General features: G+C 44.6%; 1 protein-coding gene across 4 annotated transcripts in view; it reads right to left on the bottom strand.

The window, feature by feature from the left end:
• acbd5a (acyl-CoA binding domain containing 5a) overlaps positions 1–21,991 on the bottom strand; it is a 118,509-nt gene that overhangs the window by 51,653 nt on the left and 44,865 nt on the right. For 3 of the 4 annotated variants that reach the window (XM_070881466.1, XM_070881469.1, XM_070881467.1), the window contains 2 exons: positions 14,667–14,784; positions 5,096–5,236 (listed from right to left, as the gene is read on the bottom strand). In XM_070881466.1, the coding sequence (XP_070737567.1) occupies positions 5,096–5,236; positions 14,667–14,784 (259 nt within the window). The remainder of the gene's footprint in view (positions 1–5,095; positions 5,237–14,666; positions 14,785–21,991) is intronic. The other variant, XM_070881468.1, reaches the window with a different exon arrangement.

Raw genomic sequence — 21,991 nt, 5'->3', positions numbered from 1 at the left:
ACAAATGTAGGTCCCCTGCAGTCAGAATCAGGGGAAGTCATAAGGGGGAACAAAGAAATGGCAGACCAATTGAACAAGTACTTTGGTTCGGTATTCACTAAGGAGGACACAAACAACCTTCCGGATATAAAAGGGGTCAGAGGGTCGAGTAAGAAGGAGGAACTGAGGGAAATCCTTATTAGTCGGGAAATTGTGTTGGGGAAAGTGATGGGATTGAAGGCCGATAAATCCCCAGGGCCTGATGGACTGCATCCCAGAGTACTTAAGGAGGTGGCCTTGGAAATAGCGGTTGCATTGACAGTCATTTTCCAACATTCCATAGACTCTGGATCAGTTCCTATCGAGTGGAGGGTAGCCAATGTAACCCCACTTTTTAAAAAAGGAGGGAGAGAGAAAACATGGAATTATAAACCGGTCAGCCTGACATCGGTAGTGGGTAAAATGATGGAATCAATTATTAAGGATGTCATAGCAGCGCATTTGGAAAGAGGTGACATGATAGGTCCAAGTCAGCATGGATTTGTGAAAGGGAAATCATGCTTGACAAATCTTCTGGAATTGTTTGAGGATGTTTCCAGTAGAGTGGACAAGGGAGAACCAGTTGATGTGGTATATTTGGACTTTCAGAAGGCTTTCGACAAGGTCCCACACAAGAGATTAACGTGCAATGTTAAAGAACATGGGATTGGGGGTAGTGTGCGGACGTGGATTGATAACTGGTTGGCAGACAGGAAGCAAAGAGTAGGAGTAAATGTGTACTTTTCAGAATGGCAGGCAGTGACTAGTGAGGTACCGCAAGGTTCTGTGCTGGGACCCCAGCTGTTTACATTGTACATTAATGATTTAGACGAGGGGATTAAATGTAGTATCTCTAAATTTGCAGATGACACTAAGTTGGGTGGCAGTGTGAGCTGCGAGGAGGATGCTATGAGGCTGCAGAGCGACTTGGATAGGTTAGGTGAGTGGCCAAATGCATGGCAAATGAAGTATAATGTGGATAAATGTGAGGTTATCCACTTTGGTGGTAAAAACAGAAACAAACTATTATCTGAATGGTGACAGATTAGGAAAAGGGGAGGTGCAACGAGACCTGGGTGTCATGGTACATCAGTCATTGAAGGTTGGCATGCAGGTACAGCAGGCGGTTAAGAAAGCAAATGGCATGTTGGCCTTCATAGCGAGGGGATTTGAGTACAGGGGCAGGGAGGTGTTACTACAGTTGTACAGGGCCTTGGTGAGGCCACACCTGGAGTATTGTGTTACAGTTTTGGTCTCCTAACTTGAGGAAGGATATTCTTGCTACTGAGGGAGTGCAGCGAAGGTTCACCAGACTGATTCCCGGGATGGCGGGACTGACATATCAAGAAAGACTGGATCAACTGGGCTTGTATTCACTGGAGTTCAGAAGAATGAGAGGGGATCTCATAGAAACGTTTAAAATTCTGACGGGTTTAGACAGGTTAGATGCAGGAAGAATTTTCCCAATGTTGGGGAAATCCAGCACAGTCTAAGGATAAGGGGTAAGCCATTTAGGACCGAGATGAGGAGAAACTTCTTCACCCAGAGAGTGGTGAACCTGTGGAATTCTCTACCACAGAAAGTTGTTGAGGCCAATTCACTAAATATATTCAAAAAGGAGTTAGATGTAGTCCTTACTACTAGGGGGATCAAGAGGTATGGCGAGAAAGCAGGAATGGGGTACTGAAGTTGCATGTTCAGCCATGAACTCATTGAATGGCGGTGCAGGCTCGAAGGGCCGAATGGCCGACTCCTGCACCTATTTTCTATGTTTCTATTTGTTGACGCATTAATCTGTCCAAGTCACCTTGCAGCCTCTTAGCATCCTCCTCACAGCTCACACTGCCACCCAGCTTAGTGTCATCTGCAAACTTGGAAATATTACATTCAATTCCTTCGTCTAAATCATTAATGTATATTGTAAATAGCTGGGATCCCAGCACTGAACTTGCGGTACGCCACTAGTTTCTGCCTGCCATTCTGAAAAGGATCCATTTATTCTGACTCTCAGCTTCCTGTCTGCCAACCACGTCAATACATTACCCCCAATACCATGTGCTTTAATTTTGCACACTATTCTCTTGTGTGGGACCTTGTCAAAAGCCTTTTGAAAGTCCAAATACACCACATCCACTGGTTCTCCCTTATCCACTCTACTAGTTACATCCTCAAAAAATTCTAGAAGATTTGTCAAGCATGATTTCCCTTTCACAAGTCCGTGCTGACTTGGACCGATCCTGTCGCTGCTTTTCAAATGCGCTGCTATTACATCTTTAATAATTGATTCCAATATTTTCCCCACCACCGACGTCAGGCTGACCAGTCTATAATTTCCTGTTTTCTCTCTCCCTCCTTTTTTAAAAAGTGGGGTTACATTAGCTACCCTCCAGGATTTTTTTTGGCGCTGTTCCTGATGTAAAATGAAGGCGGGGGGCTCGGAGGTGTGCTGGAAAAAACCTGAGCGCCAAATTTGGGCCCATAGTTCCTGCATTAACCACACCCAATGGCTTCATTTCCATTTAATTAAGAAACTGATACTGTATGGAAGAAAAACTTAGGCAATTCTTAATTTGATCCTTTCGCCACAACAGTAACCAGGAAAAAAATATGCTGCTATCAAGCACTGTAATCACAGATGACTCTAGCCAGAGGATTAAGAACAGCCGATGGACGGACGAAACAATTAAATGGAAAGAAGAATGTGTAACTGAATTAAATGAATGATGACACAACTGATGTTCAGTTCCCTTTTAAATGTGAAACAGATGTTGGGACAGAGCAGAATTATCCATTTACTGAAATTATTATCCATCATTTTCACAGATTGTCTCTCATATAACAGTTATAGGTCTGTATTCAAGTCTCCAGCGCAAGTAATTCACAATTCAACTGAAGGAACAAGCATGTGGATGCATTATATACTTATGCTGGGTGGTATAATAGACAAATCAATTACCTCGGACAAAATCACAAATCCCAAACCCCAGCAATAAAGTTCAATGGTAAATCAACTGCTTATAAATGGACATTTATGTAACTAATTTTCTATAGAACCCCATTCTGGAATTCACAATTTCACACGAACTATACTCAGTTGCTGGGATCAGCCATCAGGACTATAGCACACTGGGACAAATCAGCCATAGCTGTAGAGTAGCTATGCATAGCTGATCCTTCCAGAATGTTATTTCACATCACAGCTGATCTGCCCATGCAAGTAAAAATCTGTAAGCTAGAATGGCAAAATAAAAGATGGTCCATGATGAGTGCATCAGACAACTGCTTCGAACAGGCAAAACCCAATGCATAGATCAGGTGGCTATAAACAGCTTATTTTAGTATTACATAGTAGTCCAAAATATTAGTCAAGGTATTAAATTATGTCAGTTGTGGCCCAGTTGGTAGCACTCACGTCTCCGAGTCAGAAGGTTGTGGGTTCAAGTCCCACTCCAGAAACTTGAGCACAAAAATCTAGGCTGACATTCCAGTGTAGTACAGAGGGAGAGCTGCACTGTTGAAGGTGCCGTCTTGTGGATGAGACATTAAACTGAGGCCCAGTCTGCTCTCAAAGGTGGATTAAAAAGATCCCATGGCACTATTTCAAAGAGGAGCAGGGGAGTTATTTATCAATATTGACCAATATTTATCCCTCAATCAACATTATTAAAACAGATGATCACATTATGGAAATTAGCTGTGCGCAAATTGACTGCCAGGTTTTCTACATTACATACATCAATGACTTGGACTTAAATGTTGGGGGTATGATAAAGAAGTTTGCAAATGACACTAAAATAGGCTGTGTGGTTGATAATGAAGAAGAAAGCTGCAGACTGCAGGAAGATATCAATGAACTGGTCAGAACAGTGGCAAATGGAATTCAATCTGAATAAGTGAGGTAATGCATTTGGGGAGGGCTAACAAGGCAAGGGAATACACATTAAATGGTAGGACACCGAGAAGTGTAGAGGAACAAAGGGACCTTAAACTGCAGGTCCACAGATCCCTGAAAGTTGCAAGCCAGGTAGATAAGGTGATTCAAAAGGCATATGGAATACTTGCCTTTATTAGTTGAGGCATGGAATACAAGAGCAAGGAGGTTATGCTTGAACTGTATAAAACACTGGTTAGACTGCAGCTGGAGTAGTGTGCAGTTCTGGTCACTACATTAGAGGAAATATGTGATTGCACTGGAAAGGGTGCAGAGATTATTTAAAAGAATGTTGCCTGGATTGGAGAATTTTGGCGACGAGTAAAGACTGGGGATGCTGGGTCTGTTTTCTTTGCAACAGAGGCAGCTAAGGGGAGACCTGATGAGGTGTATAAAATTATGAGGGGCCTGGATAGAATGGATAGGAAGGACCCGTTTCCCTTGGCAGACAGGTCAACAACCAGGGGGCATAGATTTAAAGTAATTGGGGAGAGGTTTAGAGAAGATATGAGGGGGAATTTCTTCACCCAGAGGGTGGTGGGGATCTGGAACTCACTGCCTTAAAGGGTGGTAGAGGCAGTAACCCTCACCACATTAAAAAGATACTTAGATGTGCACTTAGTGCCGTAACCGATAGGGCTACGGACAAAGAACTGGAATGTGGGATTAGGCTGGATTGGTCGGCCAGTGCATACATGGTGAGCAAAATGGCCTCCTTCCGTGCTGTAAATTTCTATGATTCTATGATTCTTCTAACAGTGACTCCACTTCAAAAGTACTTAATTGGTTGTAAAATGCTTTGGAACGTCCTGAGGTTGTGAAAGGCGCTATTATAAATGAAAATCTTTCTTTTTGGATAAGTTTCCAAGTAACTAGCAGATCATGCAGAGTACAGTAAATCTCCACTTTGATCTACAGTTTCTAAAAGTATGCTGATGTCATATTTCTAAAGCAAATCATCCATAGAAGTTAATTTCATCCAATAGCAAATATGAAATTCAAACTCCATATTTTAAAAAAAAATGCTAAAGTAGTCATGCATTTTATAAAACATTATATCTCAGATGTTGGAGTAGCTTTAGTTATAGAATACTTTGGTGGGATGTTTAAAAAAACTGAAGTAATCAGAAATTCTGCCATATTTACCTTTCTCATCATCATCTGTTACAACATCTTCATCATCATCCTCCTCCTCGTCCTGTTCGGATTCTGCACCGCTATCATTGCCTTCAACTTTTCCATTCATTTTGTTATAGTCCTTGGGTGAGCCAAGAACATTGCCAAGATCTGGATATTTTAAAAAAATCCAGAAGTTGTTTGAAGTATCAGTTAAATATATCAAGTATGGAAAGAGAAAAGTTCATTTAGCCCATGAAAAAAAAATCATATACAATTTGAATATCTGAAAGATTTTTTTTTTAAATCAAGCAAACTGCAAATGCTGGAAATCTAACATTTATCTACACTACAAATGCTATCTACCATTCCTTTGGTTATCAACTTAAATAGTCTAAGCTTTCTGGAATGCTATTAATCTTTACTGGCTCAGTGATAGCACTCGCCTCAGATTCAAGCCCCACTCCAGAACTTGAGCACATATTCAAATCAGACACCTCAGTGCAGTGCTGAGGGAGTGCTGCATTGTTGAAGGAGAGGTTAAACCAAAGCCAGGTCCACCCTCCCAGATGGACATAAAAAATTCCCATAGCACTACTTGGAGAAGAGTTCACCTGGTATCCTGGCCAACATCACCAAAAAAGATTATCTAGTCATTTAACTCATTGCTGTTTATGTGCAAATTTGCTGCTATATTTCCCAATATTATAACAGAGACTATACTTCAAAAAAACTTTATTAGCTGTGAACGCTTTGGGATGCCCCAAGGTTGTGTAGGGTGCTGTATAATACAACTACCACTTGTTCGATTGGTCAGCTAGCCGCATAACTTATTTACAAATTTTAGTACATTAGAAGTGCCTCCTTCACACTGTTTAACAACGTGACCAGCAAGAGACACTACCTGCAAGTGTTTTTTTAATCCAGCACCCGACATTGGTGAACAGAAAAATACTCCTCCACCCCAAGGAAAATAAATCAGCTGAGGGGCCTATGGTTTCTCAGGCATTTTTAAAGATCTGAAATATGCTCAATTGTTCCTCAAGAATCCATTCTTAAATTATTCATAAACCAAGTGATTAAATAGTGAGTTTTACTGGTACATTCTTACTCTCCTTTGGGAGATATTAACCATAAAGATGAATGGAAACCCATCAAGACCACATCTGAAATCAATTAATGAAAGCATCAATATGTTAGATCGCATATTTTATCAAACACTTCACTCATTAGGCAGTTAATATTGGTGTAGTTATAAAACAATTATGGTTTAAGACAGCTATCCCCTTAAAGCTGAAACACTAAAATTATACTGCTAGCTCTGCACTGCTGTCTGACTAGAGAAAACAGGTGTGTGTGTGTATTCATTCTTCCATATAACAAACATGTACTCAACAGCACTTCTAAGCATTTCTCTCGCACCTTGAACCTAGAAATCGTCTCAAGGTGATTCGCAGAAGAGTAATCAGATAAAATCAGCACCGAGTCAAAGTAGGTGATATCAAGTGGGGTAATTAAAAGCTTGGTCAAAGGTGAGTTTTAAAAGGAAGTGAAGAAATGTAGAGAGGGAATTCCAGAGCCTTTGACCCAGATGGCCGAAGACATGGCCAACAATGGTGGGGCAAAGGGAGTGGGAGATACAGAAGAGCCAGAGCTGAAGGAATGCAGAGTTCTCAGAGTTCTTGGACTGAAGAAGGTTAGAGAGATAGAGAAGGGGGAGGCCATGAAAGAATTTGAACAGATGGATGTAAATTTTAAATTGAGTTGTTGGGGGTCTGGTTGTCAATGAAGGTGTGTGAGCACAGGGATGATGGTGAGCAAGATTGTTGTGGGATAGGATACGAGCAGCAGAGTTTTGAATAAGTTAAAATTTATGGAAGGCTCGCCAGGAGACCATCGGAGAAGTTGAGTCTGGAGATGACAAAGGGTTTCAGCAGCATCTGGATTGAGACAGGGATGGAATGAAGCAGATGCTACTGAGATGGTCTTTGTGATGGAGAGGAAATGAGCTTGGAAGCTCAGTTCGGGGTCCAATAGTACACCAATGTTGCAAAAAGTCTGGTTGAACTGGAGACAGTGGCAGGGGAGTGATTATGAGGGGCCGAGAGAGTGTGAATAGGAAGGACCTATTTTCCTTAGCACACAGGACAATAACCGGGGGCTTAGATTTAAAGTAATTAGTGGAAGGATTAGAGGGGAGTGGAGGTGAACTTTTTTCACCCAGAGTGTAGTGGGGATGTGGAACTCACTGCCTGAAAGGGTGGTAGAGCCAGATACCCTTATCGCATTTAAAAAGTATTTGGCTATGCACTTGAAGTGCCGTAACCTACAGGGCTACAGACCAAGAGCTGGAAAGTGGGATTCGGCTGGATAGCCCTTTTTCAGCCAGCACAGACAATGGACCGAATGGCCTCCTTCTGTGCCATACATTTCTATGATTCTATCTTCGTTTGTGCTAGGTATAAATCCAGCCAGTGGAGCATTTTCCCCAATTCCCATTGACTTCAATTTTACAAGTCTCCTTGATGCCATAGTCAAATGCTGCCTTGATCTCAAATGCAGTCAGTCAGTCATTCATCTCACCTCTGGAATTCAGCTCTTCTTTCCCCATGTTTGGATTAAGGCTGTATGGAGGTCTGGAGCAGAGTGGTCCTTGCGGAACCCAAACTGAGTATTGGGTGAGTAGGCAATTTGTGAGCAAATGCTGCTTGATACCACAATTGACGACACCTTCCATCATTTTGCTGATGATTCAGAGTAGACTAATGGGCTGGTAATTGGATTTGTCCTACTTTTTGTAGACAGGACATACCTGGGCAATTTTCTAGGTGTCAGCTATTTTTCAGGCTCAAAAGCCCAAGTTGTTCCTTCTTTCTGTTCCCCTTTTGATGTTCAGTGTGTGTGTCTCCACTGGGTTTCTCTCTCTCTCTACTTGTCTTTTAAAAAAAATCTCCATCGTCTTTTTGGTTCACTCTCTCTCTCCGCAGCCCCTTTTAATGTTCTCTCTCTCCCCCTCTTTTCTGGATTTCACGCTCTATTTCCTTGCTTCCAGAGGGAATTCTTATCTGCGCTACATATCTGCTTAATCCTGAGTTAGCATTGGAGCCATGTGACTGCGCACAAGCTTTGGTCCACGCATGTAGAAAATAAGAAGGGTGACTTCCAAACCTCCCAAAAGGTGTGTTGTGCATGGCCACGCAGTGATCCGTAAGGTTTCACGCACTTAAAATTCACAGGCCACGCAGTGAGCTGGACAGCTGGAGCGGGAGGAGGGGCCCAATACCCAATGAGCGGGAAAAAGTCATAGCAATGTGGGAACAGCCCAGGAATCCTCAGAGAAAGAATCGTTTGGGGCCTCACAGAGCCAATCTGAATTGGAACGCCATTTGCTAACATACGGAGCCCTGGAACCCGGCGAGCGTTGTCTTGGAATTCTGTAAGCACGTTTTCCAGTGGAGATACGTGTAATAAAACACAAAGACAGCCATTGACCAATGGTGAACGCAGGACCCACAATTCTCTGCGCCCAGCAACCACACTATCCACTGTGCTTATTTCCCCACAGAGTGCTCATGCTCCCCAGGGCCACAGTGCATTGTCGAGAGAGAAACAGAGTTGGACTCGGTGGAAATGGGTGAAGAAACTGCAAAGCGGCGGGTAGGATGGGAGATGCACTGATTTGGGACCTGATGCGCACTTGGTGTTGCTGAGGCCTGTGTTTGCTGCTGGTCAGTTTTCCAGACCTGCTGCGCACAGGAAAGCGACCTCCGGCCATACTTTGGAACAACGCACTGATTATTGATCGGAGAAAGTTGACGACCTCAACGTGCATGGTAGGCAGGAAAGTGAAGCGAGTTATATTGTTATTAACTTATATTTGGAAGCTATTTATTTTTAGGTTAACTTAAAAAAAAATCTTTCTATCTCTCGACAGCGAGTGTCTTGGTGAACCACTTCAGGCAAACTTTTTTTAATGTTTCACATTTCAATTCATGCGTTGTAATGCAGACAAAGGTGAGCACTGTGGATGTGTCAAGAAGACGTCCCTAAACTGAAAATGTTGGTGAATGGCGAGTCGCTGATTAAAGCTGAACAATACCAAGGCTGGAGGGGGAGGGAAGCAATTTTTAATCTTAAATTTGGCCGCAGTTCTATAAGAACATTAAGAACATAAGAATTAGGATCAGGAGTAGGCCACCTAGCCCCTCGAGCCTGCTCCGCCATTCAACAAGATCATGGCTGATCTGGCCGTGGACTCAGCTCCACTCACCTGCCCGCTCCCCGTAACCCTCAATTCCCTTATTGGTTAAAAATCTATCTATCTGTGATTTGAATACATTCAATGAGCTAGCCTCAACTGCTTCCTTGGGCAAAGAATTCCACAGATTCACAACCCTCTGGGAGAACAAATTCCTTCTCAACTCGGTTTTAAATGAGCTTCCCTGTATTTTGAGGCTGTGCCCCCTGGTTCTAGTCTCCCCGACCAGTGGAAACAACCTCTCTGCCTCTATCTTGTCTATCCCTTTCATTATTTTAAATGTTTCTATAAGATCACCCCTCATCCTTCTGAACTCCAACGAGTAAAGACCCAGTCTACTCAATCTATCATCATAAGGTAATCTCCTCATCTCCGGAATCAGCCTAGTGAATCGTCTCTGTACCCGCTCTAAAGCTAGCATATCCTTCCTTAAGTAAGGTGACCAAAACTGCACGCAGTACTCCAGGTGCGGCCTCACCAATACCCTGTACAGTTGCAGCAGGACCTCCCTGCTTTTGTACTCCATCCCTCTCGCAATGAAGGCCAACATTCCATTCGCCTTCCTGATTACCTGCTGCACCTGCAAACTAACCTTTTAGGATTCATGCACAAGGATCCCCAGGTCCCTCTGCACCACAGCATGTTGTAATTTCTCCCCATTCAAATAATATTCCCTTTTACTGTTCCCCCCCCCCCACCCCCAAGGTGGATGACCTCAAACTTTCCGACATTGTATTCCATCTGCCAAACCTTAGCCCATTCACTTAACCTATCTAAATCTCTTTGCAGCCTCTCTGTGTCCTCTACACAACCTGCTTCCCCATTAATCTTTGTGTCATCTGCAAATTTTGTTACACTGCACTCTGCCCCCTCTTCCAGGTCATCTATGTATATTGTAAACAGTTGTGGTCCCAGCATCGATCCCTGTGGCACACCACTAACCACCGATTTCCAACCCGAAAAAAGGACCCATTTATCCTGACTCTCTGCTTTCTGTTAGCCAGCCAATTCTCTATCCATGCTAATACATTTCCTCTGACTCCGCGTACCTTTCTCTTCTGCAGTACCCTTTTGTGTGGCACCTTATTGAATGCCTTTTGGAAATCTAAATACACCACATCCATCGGTACACCTCTATCCACCATGCTCATTATATCCTCAAAGAATTCCAGTAAATTAGTTAAACATGATTTCCCCTTCATGAATCCATGCTGCGTCTGCTTGATTGCACTATTCCTATCTAGATGTTCTGCTATTTCTTCCTTAATGATAGTTTCAAGCATTTTCCCCACTACAGGGGCCCAAGTTTGCACATGATTTGCGCCTGATTTTTAGGAGCAACTGGTGGAGAACGGACTATCTTAGAAATCGCAATTCTCCACACTTTTTTTTTCTGCAGTTCTAGTCAGGTAGAACAGTTCTACTTTGGAACAGAATTTTTTCTTCAAAAGGGGGCGTGTCCGGCCACTGACGCCTAATTTGAAAGTTTCCACAGTGAAAACGTACTCCAAACTAAAGTAGAATGGAGCAAGTGAAGATTGTTGTAGAACTGAAAAAACCTGTTCTACGCATTAAAAAATCAGGCGCAGGTTACAAATTAGGCGTCCAGAACGAGGTGGTGGGGGGGGGGGGGGGAAGGGAAGTCATTAAATTCTATAATAAATCCTTATTTATACTTATACAAATAAATCCAACCTGAATAAACATTTATAAGCAAAGAAAAGATTAAATAAACCATCTTCCTACCTGTGTGAAAGTGCTTCAGGCAGGCCTTTCGGGACCAAAGGCTGCCGGCCCGTCCCCAGCACCAGATTTACAGGTAGGTGGCGTTGGGTTGGGCTGGGTTGGGGGGGAAAAAGGGAGAGAGAAAGAGAGAGAGAGGGAGAGAGAGAGAGAGAGAGGTCAGGTCGGATCCAGTCCGGAAGCGGGAGACGGGTCGAGTGGGGGGGGGGGGAGGGGGTCGGGTCGGGGGGGGGGGGGGGGGGGGGGGTCGGGTCAGTCGGGGGGGGGGGCGCGGGTGTCGGGTCTGGTCCGGAGGCAGAGGGGGGGGGGGGGGGGGGCGGGTGTCGGGTCTGGTCCGGAGGCAGGGAGCAAGTGTCGGGTCTGGTCGGGGGGGGGAGCAGGAGCTGGCCATGGGAGGAGCCTTATTCACGCAGCCCCAGTGAGGCCAGTTCGCCGCCTGGAGCTATTGCACTTGCGTGCCCACTGTAGCGCGCATGTGCAGAGGTCCCGGCACTGTTTTCAGCGCAGGGACCTGGCTCCGCCCCCCCACAGCTCGTGCTGGCTGCGCCGAGAGCCAGAGGACCTGCAAGTAGGTGGAGAATACCGAGGATTTTTTTTAGGCGCACTTTGTGGCACGATAAACGGGCGTCCAGGTCGGGACTGCGCCGTTCTAGGCATGTGTGGAAACTTGGGCCCCAGATGTTAAACTAACCGGCCTATAGTTACCTGCCTTTTTTGTCTGCCCCCTTTTTTAAACAGAGGCGTTACATTAGCGCTTTTGCTGCCATGGAAAGTGGTTTTGGGTGCACTTTAATGACAAAGTGATGATATAACCCAAGAGATTATTAAATCAAGGGTGCTAAAGGTATGAGGCAAGAGTCTCATATGGATTTATGTTTGCATTGAGTGCACGTTAACTCCAGCTTTAGTTTCTCACCACAAAGTTATTGCTCATGTCCGGTGTAATAAGAAAATTTAACAGGACAAGTCATTTGGTTCATGAAGTGTTTTCCTTCCACCAACAATATCTAGTGTATTTGTTTTTGGGATAAGACGTTAAATCTGCTCCTGTGGTTCAGATGGATCAATAAGGGACAGCCAGCAAGGATTTGTTAAAAGGCAAATCATATCTGACCTAACCAGATTGTGGTAGCATGGGATGTGTTGGACTTTGCCCAGAATCTATCTTTGAAGCGAGGTTCCTTTGCACCAGGACCTCGAGACCTTGGCATAATGGCCATCTTGATGGTTTAATTACTAATCAATTTAACCTGATGTTTCCCATCTGAGATAGTTAATGTGACCTTGCTAATAGTTGCTAATGTGTTAACTTCGGTGGCTCCATTGTTCTGGCCAATCGGCTATTAACACCTCATCTGGGATGTTGCCAACCCGTCTGTTTCGTCCTACTCCACCATTGTCCCGACTAATATCCAATAGGCATATCTTAATCAGACAATGACCACGAGATGTTATGATTAACTTTGATGGGACACCTGACAGAGCGAATTCTAACACGAGACATGTAATATAGTTTTTGTAAGAGCTGTCACCTGTTAGAGATTAAATAAAGCCACTAATGAGGTTTATAAACCAAAAAAGAGCAAGTGATTTCATGATTTTTAAGAGTTTGTCTGATTGACTCATGAGTTGAGATGGTGAGATGTCAATATGGCATTACTATATATATGCTTAAGTGGTTGTTGTTATTGTTGTAAAATTTGCCAATGGACAAAGTGTTTGTGGCCCACTCAGTACACAAAAAAAATTAGAGGGAACATTAGTGACTTCTGAAGACTGGTCAGCAAATGTTGAGACAGACTCAACAATGCAAATGCTGACATTAGTATGTATGGTATTTTGTGCTAAAAGTACTTCCTCTAGCCTTTCCTTTTCCATTAAGTGTTAAGACTATCAACTTTAATCTGGCAGTGCGAGAGCATTCAATTCAAGGGCTCCAGCTGATATTCCCAACTCTGGACAACCATATCACTGTATAAGCAGCTGTGGACATTTAATTTTGATCAATTCACATACTTACAGGCAAAGAACCAAGAGTGCCCATCTATTGTTTACAGGTTATGCAAGTACATCTTAATTGACATTTTTTTTTTAAATAACTATGTAAAGGGTAATGAATAGATTGAGATTAACAAGCCTTTAAAATCAGATAGGACCTTTTATCTGGACGTCTTATCCAATTTTTATTATACAGCAGGCTTTCAAACTGTACTGTAACTAAGCAGATTACTGCCTACGGATCCACACAAAAATGTTTAGTAGCTGAGAATGGTCAACTCTTTTGAACTTAAAACACATTTTACTTTTAATAGCCTCTGCCACAGTTTTAACTTGGTTTACAAATGTGAAATGTTTCACCAATCGTAGTCTGGTTATGAAATGTGCTTAAATGATTTAAAAAAATGTTGCCACACAAACTATAGCTTAAACTCCTTCAGTCTATTGGCAATTTATTGAGAGTTTACTGCTCTCAAAATCTATGAGGTATGTGAATAAAAAGATAGAGTAAACTGCATTTCTTTTGGGTTTTTAAACTTGATTCAATTTAGAACAATTAATTTATGTTTTCTACAAGTTACAATTAGTCTTAATGTCCATTTACTGAAGATTGCTACTGCAACAAGCAATGAAACACATTTTCTATTGCTCCATAATGTGCACATCGGCCAGCCTCAACTTCATATTTAACTAATCAACAGCTACGTGACCACTTCACCTACAGATCAACTCTGTACCAAAAAGATAAGTTTTCACAAAATATTATGTTGCCTTTCAGAAAAAAAACTGAAACTCGTACATACAATCAGCTCCTACGTGATGCAAACAAAATGCCCATCCAATACATCCATGGCCCTCGCTGACTCGACTTGTAGGTGATGCCTTTGGTGGGGGGAGGGGGCCCCCCCCAAGGTCGAGCCCAGCGAGGGGTGGCGTGGCGCAGCACTTAACAGCAGTGGGGCTGTGGCCCAGGGGTGGCGCAACATTTAACAGCAGCAGGGCCGGGGCCCAGAGAAGGTGCAATAAAGTTTGGTCTCCAGTTGTCTTGGTCAATCCTCGCCTGTGTCAAGCCCGTGTGGTGGCTGATGTGCAATGGTCACCACACGTTAAAAAAAATCCACACATTGGCATCTTCCACCCTAAGATGTAACTCATTCTAATACCTGTGAGCCTATTTTTTTTGTGTGAAGAGCATCATCCTCATTATGAGGGACTGCCTAGTAGTAGCAGTAGCTTTGTTCGTCAGTAAATATCCAAGTCTCAGCATGTACTTTCAACATTAAAGCTAAAATAAAAGCATTCTACCACTCAGTAACAGTACTGGTTAGCATACATGGTTTTGAATTAATCCTTACCTTCAAGTGACTTAACCACTTTCTCCAATCGGCCTGCACAGTCAACGCAGGATGCAGAAAGTAGAACAGCAGGATACTTATTATTTAAACATGTTTCAAGCAAACAATAATAACACTGATTTTTTTTTTAAAAAGCAGAATATAAATTATTTTCAGGTAGAGTTAATGTGATCAGCATAAATAAGGAGCTCAAAAAAAGTTAAATAAAAATTATGAAAATGTTACTTAATTTTCAGAAAGCTCTAACCTGCTGAGATTGCATATGGCGATGTGAGTTGTTTTTTGTCATCAACAAGTTCATAGAATGGTCCAAGAACACGAAGCAGCTCCTCTACCTCCTCAGTCATAGGCATGGACTCAAGGATCTATAATGCGGAAAGAAGATAATTCTTAAAGCTACCATTCAACAACATAGCAGCAAGCCCTGTTCCTTGCCTGAAAGAGAACACTGAATTAGGACTGGAAAATTCCATTCACCAACAATTTTGACATCAGGGACGGTGAAAAAATAGGTTAAAATTGTGTGTCCTTTTCCCACCCCTTCCATAATCGACTTGGCTTTTGTTTAAGACCCAACCAAGTGACATGGTTGAAATCAGGCATGCACCAATATACATCTTGAAAGACAGTGTGAGCCATCTACCTTCAACTATAACTTTACAGGAAGCAATTCACCTTGAACAATATTTCATCAATAGCATCACAATGCTTGGAATAGATTATATAAATCCAAGATCTATAATTCACACCAATTACAATCAAGAGTCTTCCTAAAGAAAAATTAAAGTAATTAACCACTACTGTTAGAATATTCTATAAATCAGTATTTTGAAGTGAAAAGACACAAAATGGTTAATTTTAAAGAGTAAATTTTGTAAAATTTTATAATATTTTGGTTATTCCTTTCCAGTACAAGGATAATAAAGATTGATTCATAGAAACAAGAATAACCACCAACAACTTGTATTTATAATAACGCTTTTAACATCATAAAAAGTCCCAAGGCGCTTCACAGGAGTATTGCATGACAAAAAATCTGACACCGAGCCACATAAGCAGAAATTAGGGCAGTTCCAGAGCTTGGGGCCGAGGCAGCTGAAGGTACGGCCACCAATGGTTGAGCGATTAGAATCAGGGATGCTCAAGAGGGCAGAATTAGAGGAGCGCAGATATCTCGGGGGGGGGGGGTGGTTGTGGGTTGAAGGAGATTACAGAGATAGGAAGGAGCAAGGCCATGGAGGGATTTGAAAACAAGGATGAGAATTTTGAAATCGAGGCGTTGCTTAACCGGGTGATGGGGAGTAGGACTTGGTGCGAGTTAGGACACGGGCAGCCGAGTTTTGGATCACCACAAGTTTATATAGGGTAGAATGTGGGAGGCTAGCCAGGAATACATTGGAATAGTCAAATCTAGAGGTAACAAAGGCATGGATGAGGGCTTCAGCAGCGGAGGCAAGGGCAGGGTTATGTTGCAGGATGTTCCGAGGATTACTGATATGTCCAGTTTATATAGATCTCTGAACCATATCAATAACATTTTATATTGGTCCCAATGTCAAACAGGTCACTGATTACCCAACTAAAAACATCGTCAAACACCAAGGAACTGGAAAAAGATCAATGTGTTGTTAATCAAGTCATTATCAAAGTGAATTGCAGCAATTCCCATGTTACATAGAATGGTGGGGTATTGGGTAGATCCACAGAGCTTAGTACTAAGCCCCCTATTTTCCCCAATAAAGATTTCTGGCGTCCACTTACATACGTTTTTCTCTTCCCCCCCGCCCCAAAAACAGCAGTTTGCTCGAACGCTTCCCGAGTCCATTTCGGGGGGGGGGCGGCGAAGCTTAGCGTGCGCCGAAAATTCAATGCGCACACGCTTTAAATTTTTTTTTTAAAATAACACTCACTGCGCATGCGCGGAAACTGCCCTCAACTCACTGCGTGGAGGACCATTGGCCAGGGATAGCAGCGGGTCGGGTCGGTTGGTTTGAAAGTTTCTCTCCGAAGGAAATAGCTACCCTGAATGTTTTCTGACAGCTCTTCTTGATGTGGTGCTTTGCCTGCAGTTTGGGAGAAGAGGCTACTCTGTATTTTTTGAGATGTGACTGGAAGTATATTTGGAAATTTGGAGTTGGAACTTCGAGGGAAAAGGCTGCTCTGGAAGATTTGTTTTAAATTTGCCTGCAGTTCTCTCACCCATGAAAGAGGCTTAACAGTAAGTTTTCTTTCGCCTGGTTTAGAAACATAGAAAAATAGGTGCAGGAGTCGGCCATTCGGCCCTTCGAGCCTGCACCACCATTCAATAAGATCATGGCTGATCATTCACCTCAGTACCCCTTTCCTGCTTTCTCTCCATACCCCTTGATTGCTTTAGCTCCAAGGGCCATATCTAACTCCCTCTTGAATATATCCAATGAACTGGCATCAACAACTCTCTGCGGTAGGGAATTCCACAGGTTAACAACTTCTGAGTGAAGAAGTTTCTCTTCATCTCAGTCTTAAATGGTCTACCCCTTATCCTAAGACTGTCCCCTGGTTCCGGATTTCCCCAACAGATTAGATGCAGAAAGAATATTCCCGATGTTGGAAAACTTAGATTCTCCGGCTCCCTGCTGGTCCTCTTGAGTCAGGCGTGACGCAGCACGAGCAGTTGGGGGCGCGGCGCAGCACGAACAGTTGGGGGCGGAGCCAGGTCCCTGCGCTGAAAACAGTGCCGGGACCTCTGCACCATGCGCTACAATGGGCGCACATGTGCAGTAGCTCCAGGCGCCCAAAACTGTGTGGGAGGGCCGAATGGCCTCACTGGGGCTGCGTGCATAAGGCTGCCTCCCACGCCCAGCTCCTGCTTCCTCCCGACCCGACTTGACTCCCGCCCTCACCCCCCATCCCACCACCTTCTTTTCCTCCACCACCCCCCCCTCCTCCTTTTCCTCCCCCCCCTCCTCCCTCCCTCCCCACCCATGATAGTACTCAACAATTAAATCATATACTGTATTCAACTATTATAGTACTGCCTTCAGAGCACCTTCTTATTCAGGGGTAGGCTGAGATCTCAACCCACATATATGGGGAGGCAGTTCAATTTAAACATTGCTGACCTGTACAAACCTTTCCCTCACAATAAATGTCACAAATGTAATATTGCAGCATTCCTAAGACCGCATGTTTGCGGTTGCTAGAAAAATGTGTTTGCACATGGGCAGCTGTTGCTACCCACAAAAATAATTAGGGTGAATTCAATGCAATGGGCATCATTGGAAATACTTCCACAATACAAATGGGGTACAAGATACAGATTTCGTCACTTCAATATTGCAGATTCCAATCTCCAATTATTAAGTGAATGACCTTTTATCTGCAGTTAAGTGTTAATGAACAGCATTCAATTCAAAAATCATGAGAGAGAGAGAGAGAGAGAAAGAGAGAGAGAGAGAAAGAGAGAGAATTGGGAGCTCTACAAAAAGCAATGGATAACTTCAAAAGTAGAAAAATGAGAAGTAAACAAATTACAGAGCGCAGCAAGAGACACCCAAAAATATGCATTGCATTGGTAGAAGAAAAGTTCTAAGAACAAGTTGATCCATTAAAGGATAAAATAGGTTAAGCTACTACAAATGACATGGCTGGCCGACAGCTATGATGTGCGAGGATTCTTCATCGCAGTCAAGGCCACCCTATGGGCCAAACACCCAAGGTCCCACCCCACTGCATGCCAAGAACAGGGAAACACTCAAGGACACCAAGGCAGTCAGGGCCCGCTGGAAAGAGCACTTTGAAGATCTCCTCAATCGTGACTCTGCCTTTGACTAGAGTGTACTCGTCTCCATCCCGCAGCATGCTACTACCCCCACCATCTCAGTAAAACCCCAACACTGCACGGAGGTAGAAAAAGCCATAAGGCAGCTTAAGAACAACAACAAGGCTACGGGAGCGGATGGAATCCCTGCTGAGGCACTGAAGTATGGCGGAAAGGCACTGCTGATGTGAATACATGACCTCATCTTTCTCATCTGGAGAGAGGAGAGCATGCCGGGAGATCTCAGAGATGCAGTGATCGTGACCATCTTGAAAAAAAGGGGACAAGTCCGACTGCAGCAACTACAGGGGAATCTCCCTGTTATCAGTCACTGGGAAAGTCATCACTTGAGTCCTCCTCAACCATCTTCTCTCTGTGGCTGAGGAGCTCCTCTCGGAGTCACAGTGCAGATTTCATTCCCTTCAGTGCACAACAGACATGATTTTTGCAGCGCGACAGCTGCAGGAAAAATACAGGGAACAGCACCAGCCCTTACACATGGCCTTCTTCGACCTTACAAAGGCCTTTGACACTGTCAACCGTGAGGGTCTATGGAGCGTTCTCCTCCGTTTCAGTTGCCCTCAAATGTTAAGTCACCATCCTCCGCCTGCTCCACGACGACATGCAGGCCATGATCCTTGCCAACGGATCCACGGCAGACCCAATCCACAACCGGACCAGGGTCACAAAGGGCTGTGTCATCGCCCCAACCCTCCTCAGGTCTTCCTTACCGCCATGCTCCACCTCACAGTCAACAACACCCCGCTGGAGTGGAACTAAACTACAGAACCAGTGGGAACCTGTTCAACCTGTGCCGTCTCCAGGCCAGGTCCAAGACCATCCCAACCTCTGTCGTCGAGATACATTACGGGGACGACGCCTGCGTCTGCACACAGAGGCTGAACTCCAGGACATAGTTAACATATTTACTGAGGCGTACGAAAGAATGGACCTCCATCAACCTGACCTCGCCACACAGCACTGCCCCCCCCCCCCCCCTCCCAGTCATGAAGATCCACGGCACGGCCCTGGACAAGGTGGACCATTTCCCATACCTCGGGAATCTCTTATCAACAAGAGCAGACATTGCCGACGAGATTCAACACCACCTCCAGTGCAGCCTTTGGCTGCCTGAGAAAGTGTGTTTGAAGACCAGTCCCTCAAAACTGCCAAGCTCATGGTCTACAGGGCTGTACTAATACCCGCCCTCCTGTTTGGCTCAGAGACATGGACCATGTACAGTAGACACCTCAAGTCGTTGGAGAAATACCACCAACGATGCCTCTGCAAGATCCTACAAATTCCCTGAGAGGACAGACGCACCAACATTAGCATCCTCGACCAGGCCAACATCCCCAGCATTGAAGCACTTGATCAGCTCCGCTGGCAGGCCACATCGCTCGCATGCCAGACAAGAGACTCCCAAAGCAAGCACTCCACTCGGAACTCCTACACGGCAAACGAGGGCAGAGGAAACGTTACAGGGACACCCTCAAAGCCTCCCTGAAAAAGTGCAACATCCCCACTGACACCTGGGAGTCCCTCACCAAAGATCGCCCGAAGTGGAGGAACTGCATCCGGGAGAGCACTGAGCACCGAGTCTCATCGCCAAGAGCGTGCAGAAATCAAGCACTGGCAGCAGAAAGTGTGCGGCAAACCAGTCCCACCCACCCTTTCCCTCAACGACTATCTATCCCAGCTGTGACAGGGACTGTGGCTCTTGTATTGGACTGTTCAGCCACCTAAGGATTCATTTTAAGAGTGGAAGCAAGTCTTCCTCGATTCAGAGGGACTGCCTATGATGATGACTACAAATGATGAGGATATGGTGGCAATAATGCATGGGATTCTTCGCATCAGTTTTTCACCAGGAAGGATTGTAGATAAATTCTGGGTCAAAAGGCCTCTAACAAAGATCTCCATGTGATACTAGGATGGAAGACGAAGGCTCATGGAATAGTTGGCAAATTGTCTTAGTACATTGAGAACTGGCTTGACAACAGAGGGTGATGATAAACCAAAAATGTTCCGCCTGGGAAATAGTAACCAGCGAAGTTCCATGGAGATCTGTCCAAGGACCCTCGTTATTTTCAACATTTGTTAATGATATGGAAGTTTGGTTGTAGTAATTATGGGCCCAAGTTTCCACATGATTCGCGCCTGATTTTTAGGAGCAACTGGTGGAGAACGGACTATTTTAGAAATCGCAATTTTCCACATTTTTTTTTCTGCATTTCTAGTCAGGTAGAACAGTTCTAGTTTAGAACAGAATTTTTTCTTCAAAAGGGGGCGTGTCCGGCCACTGACGCCTGATTTAAAAGTTTCCCCAGTGAAAATGTACTCCAAACTAAAGTAGAATGGCGCCAGTGAAGATTTTTGTAGAACTGAAAAAACCTGTTCTACACATTAAAAAATCAGGCGCAGGTTACAAATTAGGCGTCCAGAACGAGGTGGGGGGAGGGGGGGGGGAAGGGAACTCATTAAATTCGACAATAAATCCTTATTTATACTTCTACAAATATTATACAAATAAATCCAACCTGAATAAACATTTATAAGCCAAGAAAAGATTAAATAAACCATCTTCCTACCTGTGTGAAAGTGCTTCAACCAGGGAGAATTCTGCAGCTATTCGTGCCGCTGAGCAAGAGAGGGAGGGAGAGGGAGGGAAGAGAGGGGGGGGGGGGGGGGTCGGGGAACAGGAGCGGGGGGGGGGGGAGCGGGTCTCGGTCGGGGCGGGGGGGGGGGGGGGGGGAAGTGGGGGAGAGCGGGTCTCGGGTGTCGGGGGGGGGGGGGGGGGGGGGGGGAGCGGGTGTCGAGTCGGGTCTGGTCGGCGGGGGGGGGGCGCGAGTGTCGGTCTGGTCGGGCGGGGAGCAGGAGCTGGCCGTGGGAGGAGCCTCATTCACGCAGCCCCAGTGAGGCCATTGGGCCAGGGCTAGGGGCTGCGTGCTTCGGGCCCCTCCCACAGTTCGGCGCCTGGAGCTACTGCACTTGCGTGCCGACTGTAACGCGCATGTGCAGAGGTCCCGGCACTGTTTTCAGCGCAGGGACCTGGCTCCGCGCCCCCCCCCCCCCCCCCACAGCTCGTGCCGGCTGCGCCGAGTGCCACAGGACCTGTAAATCGGTGGAGAATACCGAGGATTTTTTTAGGCGCCGTTTTAGGCGTGAAAAACGGGCGCCCAGCTCGGAGGGGCACCCGTTTTTTTTCTTGTGGAAACTTGGGCCCATTAAATCTGATGATACAAAGTTCTGTGGGCAGCTAATGAATAGAAAGGAGCTTGACTATCTTGAGGGGGGCTACGGCCAATTATGTAGTTAAACTGAGATATAGCAGATGGATTTTGATGTGTATGAGTGTAGATGCTTAGATAAAATAATAACAGTAAATGTGTATAACAAGAAATGTAACACTAAAAAGGACTCGAGTGACTACTGATCAGACACTGGGAATATTTGATCCAGGGAGACCATAAGAATATCAGATAATGAAGTGAATCTGGAACACAAGCTGTTAAGTATAGAAGAACTCCTCAAGACTGAAAACTGTGAGCTAAAACTGATGTGACCTTAGTCTTTTTAACAGAACTCCAGAGTGCCTGAGCAGCATGGCAGACAACCTTTTATACTCCCTTGCACGAGGTGTGCAGGTGACCCTTGGGCCTCCAATAGTTGTGTCCTCTGGTGGCAAGTCTTACACAGTTACAATGTTTACATACATAATGTTACACTAATAATAAATGGTCAGACTGAGTACTGTGTGTAATGAGCAAGTG

Source organism: Pristiophorus japonicus, chromosome 5 (assembly GCF_044704955.1).
Source record: "Pristiophorus japonicus isolate sPriJap1 chromosome 5, sPriJap1.hap1, whole genome shotgun sequence".
NCBI classification, from domain to species: domain Eukaryota; kingdom Metazoa; phylum Chordata; class Chondrichthyes; family Pristiophoridae; genus Pristiophorus; species Pristiophorus japonicus.
The sequence above is the reverse complement of the archived record's forward strand: the minus strand, read 5'-3'. Positions and strand labels throughout refer to the sequence as shown.